At 41.2% G+C, this 16,015-nt stretch overlaps 1 protein-coding gene across 9 annotated transcripts in view; it reads left to right on the top strand.

The window, feature by feature from the left end:
- Nucleotides 1-16,015, top strand: part of Atg5 (autophagy related 5) — a 143,197-nt gene that overhangs the window by 59,420 nt on the left and 67,762 nt on the right. For all 9 annotated transcript variants that reach the window (XM_036169304.1, XM_036169305.1, XM_036169298.1 and 6 more), the window contains one exon: nt 3,218-3,380. In XM_036169304.1, the coding sequence (XP_036025197.1) occupies nt 3,218-3,380 (163 nt within the window). The remainder of the gene's footprint in view (nt 1-3,217; nt 3,381-16,015) is intronic.

Genomic DNA, 16,015 nt, shown 5'->3' with positions numbered 1-16,015 from the left:
TTAGTTCATATGTGGTATGGAAGTATGTAATCTTACTCATGGTGAGGGTATGGAATGAAAAAGAAAAGGGGTCCTAGGTTACATACTTTAAACAGAAAAAATACCAATATTTAAGAATAACTTTGGAAAAGCAAATGAGGCAGGGAAAGATGAAAATGGGAAGTGTTGACAGCAGAATCTTGTGTGTGACTTGAGAATAGTCACATGTATTAGACTTTGGGTGAATGCTTAAGCCAGCCAGTTGAAAGGTGTTTCTGTGACTCGCCAGGGTGTTTAGCTGATGGCAGTGAATTGATAAGAACTGAAAGGCTTGGGTGTGAATGTGGTGATAGATCTGGAGGTTGAAGCCAAAGAGATGCTAAGGCTTGTGTTTGGCTTTGGATAAGTGTTTTCAGTGGGAAGAATGTATGTGAAGCAGTACTTTGAGGGGAAAATAGGCAACCTACTCTTGCGGGAGAATCTAAAGAGTCAACAAATAGGACCAAGGAGACATAAATACTCTATAGATTGTAACAAGGAGGAGTGATGATTGCTTATAGCTAAGCTTATAGGTTATACCTTGGTAGAAATAGAATTTTAAGAGATGTTAACTTTATTTGATGTCTGGTGCTCTTATTTTAGCATTGGGTTCTTTAGCCTTTCCTTTCTTTTCTGTCATATTTTAAGACAGGATTTTATAGCTTTGGCTAGTCCCCAAACTGCACATGATTTTGAGTTCATGTCTTCAAACGCTGAAATTTTGGGCATGTGCCACCGTGTTTGACATCTAACTTACGTTAACTTTGGGATTGTGGGTTGGGAGGCCAAAGAAGGAGATAGTGGTGGGCTCTGCGTCTTCCTAACCCATGCAGACCTCAAATTTGTATCCCTCGTGCCTCTACCTCCTGAATCTGGGATTATAATAGGCCTGGTTTTTTTTTTTTATGTTCTTTATTTTATTGAAAAATAGTACATTAGAAAAAAATATTTGGGGAGGAAATGCCCTCCCTTCCCAACCTTTTGTCTGTGTACACCAAAGTAATCTTGGGAAACTTTTTTTTTTTAAAGATTTTTATTCATCTTAATTTTTATTTTTATTATAAAGTATGACTTTATGTTTTTCATTCTAAAGCTGAATCTAGTACTAGAGGTGAGAGTGTAATAAAACAGTGAGAGCTCATGTTTAATCAGATGTTTGATTCTTTATATATGACATGGAAATGTATTTTTTAGATTTGCTTAATTGTTTTAATAAAGTACCATCAGTTTTATAGTGTTACTAATAGAATGTTTTTTTTTCACTTGCTTGTAAGTAGTGTTTTGATTCAGTGCTATTAAGTTACTTAAAACACATCTAGATACATTACAGGCAGTTGATGGATATTCTAATTAAATAACACAATTATAATCTCTAGTGGGAGGTCTGAAGATTTAGCTCAGTGGTAGAACACAGAAAGTCCTGGGTTTGGTCCATAGAATGTGGTGGGGAGTGTATGTAAAAACGACCCCCTACCCCCCACATAAATGAATATATAAAAAGAATTTTTCTGAGTACTCCTGTAAAAGTGAAATTTAGTTTAGTTTGTCATGCTTCTGATTTGGAAGATAAATGATAGAGTAAACATTGCATCACACTCTTTGTCTTTGAGAATTTGTTTAGATCAGACAGGTAAGCATGTCTCCATAATGGCTAATTCATTCTAGGAAAGATTAGAAGTGTAATGAATCGAGGGACTTTTGTAATTTCGTTGTGAGGTTTGGGAAAAAGGTCTTCTCACTCTCACTTGGGTAGATGTGAAAGATGTGCGTTCACACATAGGAGCCAGGGGCTGTGAAGGCATTTGCCACCCCTTGTGGTGCTTCACTCAGCTGCTTTGGCTACTCAAGCTGTCTGTTTTCCTTTACTGCCCCCCTCCTGTTTTTCCTGAGTTCCTATCATGGGGGATTTCAGAGCCTCCCTAGATTGAGGTGGGTTCTCCTTTTTCTTTTCTTTTTCTTTCTTTTTTTTTTTTTAATTCATATATCTTTCCTTGCAAGTGTTCATTGCAGAGAATCATTGGGCTGGTTCAAGGCCTCTGGTTTCTGCTACACTATCAATGCTGAGCCTTCACTGGGACTCCTCTTGGATATCTTGTTGTCACCCTTTGTTGTGGAGATCCTGGAGCTTTGGGTCTGCAAAACTGGTACCTTCATGTGCTCCAGCAGATCACAGATGGGGTGGATGTTGGGGTGGATCAAGTCATAACCCTGGTTCTAGGTTGGGAAGTTGTAGGGTTGGTCAGCCTGCCAGTTCTCCCCTGTCCTCACCACCTGGGTGAGCTCTCCTGCAATGCCCTGGCTAGTTCACCCCTGGCAGCAATGAGCAAGGGCCAGTTCTCCTGCTTTCACATCCCCAGGTTCAGTCTCCCACACCTCCACCTTCAGAGCCAACCCTACTGTGTTGCTCAGGCATGGTGTAGAGGCCCCTCCTAAGTGCTGCAGCTGATGGGGGCAGGGAGGGCTCTCCAGCTTGTATGACCTCAGAGCCAGCTCTCTCACCTGCCTCAGGTGTTGATGACAGGGGAAGGGTACAATCTCTCCCCCACCCTTCCTGCCACAAAGCAGATGACTATAATAGGGCCGTCTCTCCCATGCTCACAGCTTTGGGACTGGCTCACCCACATCAACCAGTGGGGTTGGCTTAATTGTACTGCCCAGGTGAGCTGTGGGGCCTGCTTTCCCAAGTGTTGCAACTGGTGGGGAGCAGGAGCAGCTCTCCCTGGCTGATGACCTCAGGACCAGCTCTCCCACCCACCTCAGATGTTTATGCAGGGAGGGCATCTTTCCCCAGCCCATGCCGCCCAGTATGGTAGATGAGGGGTGGGGCCGGGTCTTCCATGCTTATATTCCCTGGGCTGGCTTAAGGTGGGCCTTCACTTGAAGATAGGTGTAGAGCAATGTCAGTACCCTCCTGTAGACTCCTCTCTGGTTCTAATGGCCACTCATTTGTGATTGTTGGTGTCGGTTGTAGGTGTTATGATTAGGAAGCTACAAAAGATAACCTCAACAGATGAGGATTATTTGGGAAGAGTACAAATTGTGTCAAATTGGTAATGCTTTTTAAGTTAATTTTTAAAAAGTATTTTGTAGTTATTGTGATAATAAAATATGGTGTGCTAGGAAATATTGGCAAATGGGGAAGTTCTCTTTAAAGCTAATTTGTATCTGCATACTTGTTCTGTGTGTTTTCCTTTGATAGAGTTTTCCAGAAAAGGACCTTCTACACTGTCCATCCAAGGATACAGTCGAAGCTCATTTTATGTCATGTATGAAAGAAGCTGATGCTTTAAAGCATAAAAGTCAAGTCATCAATGAAATGCAGAAAAAAGACCACAAGCAGCTCTGGATGGGACTGCAGAATGGTAACTACACAGCTCAACTTCTAAGTGCTGTATGAAATAGCACAAAACCATAACCTGTGAGCAGTTTGTTCATTAGCCATGGAAACTAGCTCTGGCCTCCAGGCCCAAGTCTACAGAGTAGCTGCTGTTAGTCATCTCTTCCATTTCTGCTTGCCAATATTGCTGTGTTCCTGGATCCTCTTGCAAGCCAGTCACTTAGTTCATGATTCGAGACAGCATAAACCTTTTTGTTCCCCTTCTGAAGGAAGAGTGTGGTTGTCACTCCTTAGGCATGGCTCTTTCTGATCATAGCAGGGAACTGCATGCATCCTGGAGTGTAGCAGGAATCTTAAAAGTTCTTATTAATGAAATCAAACCTGAGGCAGATTATTGGGGTGAATGCTGGAAGATCAGAGAAGCAGAACAAGCCACGGTTTTCTCACCTCACCAGTTCCTCAGCTGATCTTGTTTCCTCAGACTGCAAGCTTCTGAATCCTCATCCCAATGGCTCTCAGCTGAACTGTGCTCGGAAAGCCTGAATGCTTAACCAGCCGAATGCTTTACTCACTACATGCTTTTTTCTCCTTAGTTCCTGGCCCTCACGCCTTATATACCTTTCTCTTTCTGCCCCCACTCCCTGGGGTTAAAGGTTATGTTTCTGGGATTAAAGACTTGGGTCACCATGCTTAGCTGTTTCTAAAGTGGCCTTGAACTCAGAGATCTGGCTAGCTCTGCCTCCCAAGTGCTGGGATTAAAGGTGTGTACCACCACCGCCCAACTTCTGTTATGGCTTACTCTTCCCATTTTCTAGCCACCATTTCTGGCTCTGTTCTAGTGGCTGTCTGTTCTCTGACCCCAGATATGTTTATTTCGGGGAACACACAATATTTCAGGGAACACAATACCCACCACATTTCCCCTGTTTTTGTCTAAAATTAAAAAAAGGTTATAACTAATACAAGAAAAATCATATCCAATAAGTATATACAATATACACAGTCAAGATTACATTAATGATGTCTAGTCCATTAACATTTGACAGATTCAGGTGAAAAACTCCATTATCTATAATGTCCAGTCCAGTAACATTTGATAAAACTCAGACAAAAATTTTTCATTACTTATCCTATCTTTTCTTTTCATAATAGATTCAGTAGTCTACCTTTTGTAATTTTTATATCTTCTCCTTTTTCTTTTTAGAGTAGATTCAGTGATCTACCCATTTATCCTATTATTTCTTTATCTTTTTTCTCAGGGTAGATTCAGTGATCTACCTCACTGGAGGGTCTCTCCTCAGACCAGGGATGCTACTCTAGCCTCTTTCTGACAGTATTAGGTTTGCTTCTGTGTGGGGGTGCTCTCTCACCTTCCTGTGATATAGAGACTCCTTCTAAGGCTCCAGCTTGGCTGTTAGAGTGCTTGACTAGCATTCAGAAGCCTTGGTTTATCCTCAGCACAAGCAGGCGTGGTGGTGCATGAACGTAGGAGGTGAAGACAAGGGGATCAGAAGTTGGAGGTCATCAGCTGACAGCAAGTTCTAAGTTGGCCTGGGGTGCATAAAGGGAGGGGGCGTGGAGAAAGAGGGAAGAGAGAGGGCCAGTGAGGTGAGTGAAGAGAGGGAGCAAATACTGTAGGAAATGAGTTCATGTGCTTTCCTGTCTTGGAAATCTGTGGGTTCTTACTCTGGAGTGCATTGATTGCCTTCTCATACACACAGAAAGTTATTTGAGAGTCCTGGCTTCTTGTGGTCTGGTGTGTATAGCTAAGTACTATCCGTTCCTTAATTCAGTTGCTCAAATTGTAGCTACTATTAACCATAAATAACTATGTAAAATAGAATTTTGTTGCTAGTTTTTTAAAAAGTGTGCAGCACATGCCATATATGTACATGCCACATGTGTTTGTGGAGGCCAAAGGAGGGTGTCAGATCCTGGAGCTGAAGTTATCAGCAGTTGTGAACTGCTATGAACTGAGTTGTGGGTGTTGAGGGTGAGCTTGGGTCCTCTGAAAGATTTTTAATCACTGGACTGTCTCTCCAGCCTCTATTGCCAGCATTTTAGTGTGGACAACATTACATCTTAGTAATTGATTAATCACTGTGCATTTGCCATTCTTGACACAAACCACAAGGCATGTGGTGCTGTAGCTTCCTTGTGTCCTTTTAGTTGCTTGAGTCCACTTGGCATTTACGGATGGGGATAGAAGGGAATGGTCCAGAAACTGAAACTGCAGCAATGATGTCACTCTGAACAGAAGACAGTGAGGACCATTGATGTGCAGCAGGTGAACTCATTAACATAGTAGAGATAGCAGACAGGGTCACAGGTTACATGAGGCTGTTGGTGTTCGTAGTAAAGCAACATTCAGAGGTAATAGAGGAAATACAAATGCACATACGGAATTTTTATGCTGATGGGAAACAAGCATTTTGGTCAGATAAGTATAGCAAAGATGGTTTCTAATAACTGTGTTATGATTTACAAAGAAATTAAATTGTGTTGGGATGTGTGATGTGCCAGGTGGCTGCTTGCATGTGCATGCTTCTTCGGAGGGCAAAGGTTGACTTTGGGTATGGTTCTCTATTGTTTTTCACCTCACTTGCTCAGATAGGGCCTCACTGAATTTAGAGCTCTCCATTTTAGACACACTGGCTGACTGACAAGCCCTGTGATCTGCCTGTCTTATGCCCTTAGCAGTGGAGTTGCAGGCGCAGGTGACCTCTCCTGGCTTTTATGTGAGTGCCAGAATCAGAACTCAGGTCCTCATTCTTGTACAGCAAGTATTGTTCCAGAGAGCCGTCTCCTCAGCAGTTTTTCTTTTGTTTTCTTTCTTCCTTTCTTTCTTTTTTTCTTGAGACAGAATCTCACTGTCCTAAAAGTGTGCATTTTGTGTTTTATATTCCATATACTCAACCTTTTAGTTTTGCTATTATGAAATAGTAACAAATAGAATTTTCTAATATTTTGATGAGAAAGTTATACAAATCATAGAATCATGCCATCATGCCCCACCCCCATCCAAGACTGAATCTCGCTATATAGCCCAGGTCAGCCTTAAATTCATGGCCCTCCTTATTCTACCTCCTAAAGGCCCAGATTATACGTGCAGGTGCTATGCCAGCCTTCCCTGTTACTAAAATTACATGTTTTGAGCCACATGTCACTTTTCTGATGCACATGGGCTGTTAGGACAGTTGCATGTCTTTATCTTTGTGTTTCCAGTGTAAGTTCTTCCTCAGTGACACTGTGCTGCTGCCCAGTCAGAGTGGCTGTTTGGTATTTACTAAACTTTATGCAGACTCAGGATTCTGTGTCTTCAGTGACCTAAGCATGTAAGGGACATATTTTATGATATATATGATAATCACGTTTCTCATTCTTCTCTCCGATTTACATTTGATCTGAGTAGCATGGAATTGCCACAATTTCATATTTATACATCTGGAATTTTTCAAAACCTGGTGAGGTTTTTGTCCCTTCAAAAATTGTTGCCAAATAATTAAAATGATTTAAACCTAAAGAAAGTATACTGCCTGCTCAGCTGTGGTAGCACATTTGGGTAAACCCAGTACTTAGGGGTGGAGGCCAGTGACAAGAGACCCTGTCACAAACAGAGAAGCTGGGGTTCATGTAGATAGAAGAGATTGAAGAAAAACATTGGCTTCAAGTAATCTCAGAACTTGAGGGTGGATACAGGAGAACCTGGAATTTAGGGTCCTAGCTACATAGCCAAGTTTCCAGCTAGATTAAACTACATGAGGTCTTGTTTCAATACCACCGTTGCTACCCACTCTTTTACACACATAAACACACACACACACACACACACACATACTAGAAATAAATTGTGGAGTAGAGCAGTAGAGCTGGCAAGATGGCTGAAGGCACTTGCCAACAAGCCTGACAACTGGCGCTCCATCCCTAGCACCCATGTAGAGGAAGAGAACCAACTCCTGTAATCAATCATTCTCTGCCCTTCACTTGAATGTCACGGTACACACAGATAGACAGATGTGAATTGCGAGATAGAATGCTGGAGGTTAAGTACCGAATGTTTGTGAAGATAGATGTTCATTGCCCTTTCTGTCTGGAATGCTGTTTCTCTCTTTTTCTGACTGTTTAGGTTCTCATGTCTGTATACTTTATCATCAGCGTTTGTATGAAGCCTTCTATTATAGAGTTAACAATGAACATCTAACTTGTACTGACACTGAGTCAGGAGGTGAGATCCTCAAGCACCTGGGACACAGACAGCCAGGCGGGGTTATGACACTTCGTGTTCTGGGGCGCTGCCATTTAGATGCAGTTTTGTTCTTTCGTGTCACTGCACTGGTATGTTTTCTGTGTTGCGCTATATCATACCTGTGGTTGGTGTATATCTTTTTTTTTTTTTTTCCCCCATACAGGGTTTCTCTGTAGCTTTGGAGCCTGTCCTGGATTAGCTCTGTAGACCAGGCTGGCCTCGAACTCACAGAGATCCACCTGCCTCTGCCTCCCGAGTGCTGGATTACAGGCGTGTGCCACCACCATCCAGCATAAAGTGTAGATAGTTTTGGGGTTTTTTTGTTTGTTTTTTGGTTTTTCGAGACAGGGTTTCTCCGTGTAGTTTTGGTGGCTGCCCTAGAACTTGCTCAGTAGACCAGGCTGGCCTTGAACTCACAGAGATCCACCTGCCTCTGCCTCCCGAGTGCTGGGATTTAAGGCATGCACCACCACCGCCTTATACCTTATATTTTTAATCGCCAAAACATAGTGTGGTCTTAGTAAAAATATTAAGTTTAGGTTTACTCTTTTCCTCTCTTTCTCACATGATCAGGAAGTACTGTTAAGGTGTTTCATGAAGAGTATAATAGTCTTCATTTTATTTATGGAAATGGATTTTTATATTTAAGGGTTTGTTGTTGTTGTTTGACCCGAGGACAAGGTCCTGATTATTTGTGAGGTGATGGAGTTGTCCCCTTTCTTTCAGTGTGGTTGTAAATTTGTCTGTTTGTCCCATCGAGAGCTGCACCTGGAGGGGACCAAAGCTAAGCACAAGCTTCAGCGAGTTTTGAATACTTTCAAATGCTAATTTTAATGTTGAAGTTCTCTCAAGGAGAAATAAGAAAAGCTTATGAAACCAAGAAAACTCATTTAAGGCATAATGTGCCTTTCAGTTTTTTTATAGGCTTTCATTTTAGCTACAATAATGTGCCACCTACTGAAGCAGAGTTATTGGTCCCGGGGGAAAGAAAGTAGCCTGTTTATTGATGAAGCACTTGTCAGTCCATGTGAAGGTCATCTGTTCATTGTCACGTTGTGTGGGAGATTTGAGGAAATTACTCAAAGATAACAAGAATAATACAAGGCCCAGCTTTTAGCGAGTCTTCCTTTAGTCTATCTACTTCTTTATCTATTTGGGATTTTGAGATAAGGTTTCATGTAGACAAACTTTTAATGCCCCTGTCTCAGCTCCCAGATGATGGGATTGAAGGTGTGCATTACCACATTCAGACTGAGTCAACACTTTTAAAAAAGAAAATGTTATAAAGTTCCATATACTTGCATAAAAGATCTGACTGTTAAATATGATTAAAATTTCCATTGCTTATAAAATGTTAGACTTTTTAGTTAATTTATAGTGTGCTATTTAACACACATACACACACCTCTACTGTTTTCTCCCTATTTAAGACAGGGTTGCAGTGTGCTCTGGCTCCAACTTAGGATCCTCCTGCCTCAGTCTCCATATACCAACACACTTAGCCCCAGTTTGTATTTTTAACATAAAACTGGTTTTAAGAGGAAATAGACAGGACTGGAGAGATGACTCAGCAGTTAAAAGAGTACTGACTGCTCTTCAGAGGATCCAGGTTCAATTCCCAGCACCCACGTGGCAGCTTACTATCTGTAACTCCAGTTACAAAGGATCTGACACCCTCACAGACATACACGCAGGCAGACCACCAGTGCACATGAAATAAAAATGAATTGTATGTGACACTAGAGGCTGATGATATGGAGGTGATATATTAAAGGCTAACGCACTCGAAACAGATGTTTTGTTTTTTCATCTTGCTGTTTTTATTGGTCTATGAACTGGACTGGGTCTGTTCATTCCTGTACTTCTACCTTTTACCTGTGACTCAGATCACTTTCCTCTCTGGAGTTCCCGTTAAATGCAAGGGCAGGGTTCTAATGATTGATGGCTTTTTTCTTTCCTCCATTGATTTGAGGACTGCCTGAATGAAACAGAGGAAGGCATTTTTAAATGAATAAGATGTAAAGTTATTAAGACCAAGATAGTTGTAATGGAATTAGAGTTATAAAGGTTGACTTCCAGAAAGACATCAGAGGAACTATTGAGTACACGTACCTGCACTTTGATCCAGCATGCAAGTTCTAACAGTTGACTCCTTAATACTCTAGTGAAAGGAGCATGAATTACTTTGGCTACTTTGTTTTCTAGTAATTACTTTTACTTTCCAAATGGTATTTGCTGGAGAAGGATGTCAGGCCTGCCAGGGAATAAAGTGAGCTCAGTTTCAGACAAAATATTTGCTCATCTTACGACCTCAGTTACCTCCCCATTGTTCATTGTTTCATAAAACTTCTGATAGCGATTTTACAATCCTACATTTCTTTAAGTGTTTTTTAATGTTTGTTTTTAATTTTATGTGAGTATATGTGTCTGCACATGTCATGAGTGCAGGTGCCCCTGGAGGCCAGCAATATCAAATCCTCTGGAGCTAGAATTATTATTAATGGTGGAGAGTAGCCTGATATACTTGCCAGGCACCAAGGCACTCATGTCCTCTGGAGGAGCACCTTCTCCCTCTTAACCACTGAGCTGTCATTCCAGTCCATGTTTTGTTTTGAAAGATTTATTTTGCTTTTGATTAGTGTATGGGTAAGTGTTTATGTAAGGGTATATACACCTTAGTAGGGTGCCTACAGAGTCCAGAAGAGGGCATCAGATGGCCTGAAGCTGGAATTACCAGCATCTGTGGGTACCAGGAATTGAACTCTGGTCCTCCAAAGGAGCAGTGAACACTCTTAACTACTGAGCCATCTCTCCATCTTCATCTTTTAATGGGTCTTTGTTGTCTTTAAAAGTGTACTTTTTATTTTGACTGAGTGTCCGTGTGTCTGTCTGTATTAAAGTGTGTACACACATGTGGATGCTGGTACTCTTGGAGGCCAGAGGTGCCAGATCCCTTGGGACCAGGGTTACAGCACTTGAGAGACGCCCTTTGTGGGTACTGGGAACGGAACGTGGATCCTCTGGAAGAGCAGTATGCACTCCTCATCCCTGGGCCGCCTCTCTAGCTCTTCTGTCAGTGTTGATTTTTGTATCATTATTGTTATTACACTGTGTGTGCACGATGGGTGGTCCAGGCGCACAGTGCACGCAGAGGTCAGAGGGTGACTTTTCCGAGTTGATCCTCTTCTTCTACCATGGGACACAGAAGTTAAACTCAGGTTGCATGGCAAGTGACCTCATCCACCAGCTCTCTCACTGGCCCTCATTTACTGTTTTCAGTTCTTTCAGTTTTTCCCCTTCCTCTGAGGATTTTTTTTTTTTTTTTTTTTGCTTATCTGAAGATTGACACAAATTTAAAACAGTGTATCTAGAGCTGCATAATGAAGAATGTATGCCAGTGTCTCCGACCTCAGTGAAGCCTTGTTTTTATTTGATCTTTTCCTTTTAGATAAAGAATTTTCTCCTTTTGTTTTCTTTTTGGTTTTTCAAGACAGGATTTCCTGTGTAGCCCTGGCTGTCTGGAATTCACTCTGTAGCCCAGGCTGGCCTCACAGAGATCCCCCTGCCTCTGCCTCCGAGTGCTGGGATGACAGGCGTGCCTGGTCTCCTTCCTTTTCTGTGATGCTGTCTTCACAGTAGTATTACCTGTGCTTCTGTCTTTACTGCCAGGGGTAGTTTGTAGAGTTCATTTTGTTGGCCACGTTCCTTTTTTCAAGCTCTTCTTGGTTTTGACCTTCTTGCCACTCTGCTCAGACATGCTTCTGTATAATCTGCTTCATCTTTCATGGTCATAATTTAATGTTAATTACTCCAAAAATAGGTATTGATTGCATATTGTGTGCTTTGTGCTTTAGAACCTGGAAATACCCAGGGAGCAAAACAGGCAGAAATTCCCATCCTTGTGACATTTCAGTTCCAGTGAATGATGCAGGCAGTCACTAGGCACCGATTCTCTACACTAGCACACACATGTAGATAGGCCTGCAAATATCTTCACTGAGGATGTGGCATTAAATGAAAACCTGAACAGTCCAGAACATTAGTGTTTATCTGGGGCTAAGGGTATCATAGGCAGATGAGACATCGGGGCAAAGGGACCGAGATTGGAGTATTCTAGGAACTTTTAGAGAACTTAATCCCAAGGGCAGGTAGAGATTGGTGTTTAATTTACAAGCCCTTCTCTTTTAGTGTGTCTGTATTTTCCTTGATACCTTCTTTTTAACTTATAAACAAATTTATTGCTCACAGTTACATTAGAATTGTCCAGGTCAAAGACAGTCCAGAATGAAAGCTCCAGCAGATTTGGTATATAATAAGTACTTGTTCTGCTTCAAGGATGGGACCTTTCTGGGAGGCAGGCTGTGATTCCCTACCTCCTTCCCTCCCTCACTCCTCTTTCTCTGTATTTATAGCCCCCCCCCCCCACACACACACACTGTTTTGAAAGTGCTAAGTGAGGTGCTAAGGACAATGCCAGTAGACTTGCACTCTTGCATTAGGGTGGTTAGGGAAGACCTCTGAAAAGACAAAACAAGATGGACTCTAAAGGATGGGAAGAGCCAGCTCTATTGGAGAACCATGAAACACGGTCAAGAAAGCTTGATTTGGGTCTTAGTTTCTTGAGATTTCTACAACAGAAGTACTGTAGACTCAAAACAGTAAACATTGACATTATCCATTTCTGGAGGCTAGGGTAATACAAGGTCAAGGCACCTGCAGATTCCATGTCAGGAGATATTCGTGTTCATGACTATCTTGTCAGAGTCTGGGTGAAAGCACTCTGTGATCTCATATATAAGAGCATTAATTCCACTCATAAAGGCTTATCCTCAGACATAATCATCTCTAAGATTCCTAGCCACCCAATATCATAAAGCTTTTGGAACAAGAGTGTAGAGGTATAGGGCATGATCATTTAGTTCACAACAGGTAGATTTTGAAAACCTGAAGTAAGACTGTCATGTCTTGGATGTCAGTAGACCAGGGAGGAAAGGGTGAGTTGAATAGTTTGGAGGAATGTGAAAGAATCGATGATACAGGTTCTTATATGCCAAGGTGAAAAATTCAAGGTTTAAGAGGAATGAGAAGAAGCTAGTATGGAGGGGTGTTGACCAGCGAGTGTTGACATGGCATGCAGTTTGCTCCTGACTGAATAAGGTGGACTAGCGTGATGGGCACGGAAGTGGAGCATGTGGTAGCGGCGGTGATAGGAGGAAAGAACAGTGCAGTGAGGTTTATTCTGAAGGTAGAATTGACAGAAACCTATTATTAGATTGGATGTAGTGAGGAAATACTTATTTCTGGGATCTGAGTTGGATCCTGATAGTGTTGTATCCACTGAACTGTGGAATAGTAGATAGAGCATAGATATGGTGTAGGAAGCAAAGCTGACTGGAGAGATCATTTTTATGGCTGCAAGTTTGAGCTGTCTGTGGTATCTATGTGGAAATAGATTAAGATGTTGCTAGAAATTTCTGTTTTTTGTGTGTGACGGTGGATAGAGTGCAGCAGACTAAGATATAATCACAAGAAGTACCTATTTTCTATTTGTCTTTTGCCTATAATAGTTTTTGGTTGCCAGTGAATAAGTGTAGTCTAAAGCTGTGCATGCGGCATTAAAGAATCTATAACATGGTGAGAAAGTTGTTTAAAGTAAAATGTTAGCCTCCTAGAATATCCAGTTATGTTTCATTACAGAATAAATAAGCAGTTTACTCTCTATATATTTTTACATTTTAAATTAATTTTTAAGTTGATTAAATTTTGAGATAGGGTCTCAAAAAATTATTTAGCACTAACTGACCTGGAACTCTATGTAGACCAGGCTGGCCTCAAACTCACAGAGACCCACCCACCTCTCTGCCTCCCAGGTGCTGCAGTTAAGGGCATGCATGCATCACTATGTCCAGCCCTCTCTAGATATGTTTTTATTTGTTAATTTAAAATTAATTTTATTTGTGTATGGATGTTTTGCCTGCATGCTTATTTGCACTACAGGTGTACCTGATGCTCATGGAGGCCAGAAAAGGGTGCTGAATCCCCTGGGACTAGAGCTAAAGATAATTGTGTGGGTTGTGTGAGTACTTAGTGGGAATCGAACATGGGTCCTCTACAAGAGCAGCCAGTGCTCTTAACTGCTAAGCCATCTCTCTAACCCCTCTCTGTATGTTTTAAGACAGTCATTCCATGTTCTCTTCTGTAGTGGTGGGACACTGAGGAGAAAGCTCGGAGGATAAAGTGCATGCTAAACACACACAAGGACCAGACTTCCTATCCTCAGCTTCTTTGTAAATCCTAGGGTGGGGGCTTGGTTAGCTGCCTGTAGTCCCAGTCCCCCAAGACAGTGGATCCCCTGGGCAAGCTGGCTACCTAGACTAACGAAATCAGTGGAGAGTCTGTGGTCTTTGAGAGACCCCATCTCAGTAAGTAAAATGGAAGGTGATTGAGAAGTCACCCAGTGTCAACCTCTGTCCTCTGCACAGATGTACATATGGGTGCACATGCATATGAACATGGATACATGCAGAAAGGGGTAATGTGAATTTTAAAAGTTAATGCATTTGTGTTTTAATGGAGTGATAGTTTGCTAGGCTTCTGAAGAAATATTGCTCACAAAATTTAAATGAATAAATGCAATATTTGGATCATAACCTCTTAGAATATAAACATCATAGATAAAAATACCTTGGGAAACATTGAGACAGTTACTTAAGAATACCCAACAGATTGTACTAGTGTAAGTTTGCCAGAAGGCATCTGATGGCAGTGGAAGTCTGTACATCTTAGAGGTTATCTCTAGTTGATGTGTGAAAGTCTGTGTATAGGGTTAAGTTTTATATAAAGGTTTAGTTTTTATCATAATCCCTTTGAAATGTAATTTCATATATATTATACCTTTATCTTACTTTGGGTCTGCTTAAAAAAAAATCTTAACAATTTTCTAAGTTCTAAGATTGGTGTCTTTCATTTTAATGACTTTGGGAAGGTTCGTGAAGCATTTTCTTAGGAATATATACATTGATCCATTGTGTAGAAAGGAAATCAGAACACATCTTTTTGTTTTGTATTGTGGTTTTATCCCTTCTCCTTGCCTTCCCACCTCTCCCTCTCTTTTCCTCTCCTTTCTTCTACTTGATCCAGGGTTTTGCTGTCTCCAAATATGCCCTAGACTGGCCTCTAACTCATTGTGCGGCCCAGCAAGCCCTGAACTTTCGGTAACATTCCTGCCCTCTTGAGTTCTGGGATGATAGGATTATTCATCATGCCTAGCTCAGGCTAGAAGATTCTTTCTTTTTTCTTCCTTCCTTCCTTCCTTCCTTCCTTCCTTCCTTCCTTCCTTCCTTCCTTCCTTCCTTTCTTTCTTTCTTTTTCTTTCTCTCCCTCTCTCTCTCTCAGTAGGGTCTCATTATTTAGCTCAGGATGATCTCAAACTCAAGTTTCTGTCTGAACCTCCTGAGTCCTTGGTTTACTGTCTTGCCCCACCACATCAAGCTTATAAACATCTCTCTATTCATTGATTCCTCATTCTTGTAGTCATTACTTACTACTCTTTGAATTTATAGCATAATTCCTGTTTTCTCTTCGGAAAAGTATGCCATATATATACTCAAATAGGCACATCTGAGTATGTAGACATGTATTGTTTAACATAATTTCAAGTGAATGTTTGCATTAAAATGTAAATTAATTCATGATTCTATTTAAGAGAACAGAAATGGATAATACCACTCTTCTCTTAGAATAGCAGGGACCACTTCCGAAATGCCATGGTGCCATTCCGTGTCCTGGGCTGTGTACTTCAGCATTTCTTTGAACTATCACTGCTGTCATATCAGCTATACAGTTTGGGCCATCACATTTAGAAGGTTTCTCGTCTATTTCAGTATGTCTTTATTTTCATTGCATCTCAGCCTTTGAGAGTCTTGATGAGTTACTGTGGTGACAATGAGTTCTGATTTCAGAATTCTACATATTAAAAATGTTTCTTGAGCTGAAAAAATGAATCCTAGTTTCTTCTCATTGAATGACTTTTCTCCTTTATTTAGAAGCCACAGAAAATTCTTAAATCTTTATGTATGAATCATATTGAAATATTATAAAACTGTCTCAAAGTTTTCTGAATTCTAGAAATGACAAACATCCAGTTATAAAAGAATAAATAAATTTGTGAATCTGAGATGCAGTAGTCCACTGTGTACTAGTTTTTTTAAATATTCTGCAGCTCCTCCTACTACTTAAGTGCATAATAACTTGAGAGACTGCGCGCTCCACACTCTAATCTGAGCCTTCTGTCTCTTGTGTTAGTTCTTTCCGCAGCGGCTGTGTCAGGGAGTCCCTGTGGCCCTCTCCCTCCTGGTCCCCTGGGGTCCAGACTCTCAGTGCATTCTTGGGCTCGTTACCTTTAGCTCACTTCT

This window comes from Onychomys torridus, chromosome 19 (genome assembly GCF_903995425.1).
Source record: "Onychomys torridus chromosome 19, mOncTor1.1, whole genome shotgun sequence".
NCBI lineage: Eukaryota > Metazoa > Chordata > Mammalia > Rodentia > Cricetidae > Onychomys > Onychomys torridus.
The sequence above is the reverse complement of the archived record's forward strand: the minus strand, read 5'-3'. Positions and strand labels throughout refer to the sequence as shown.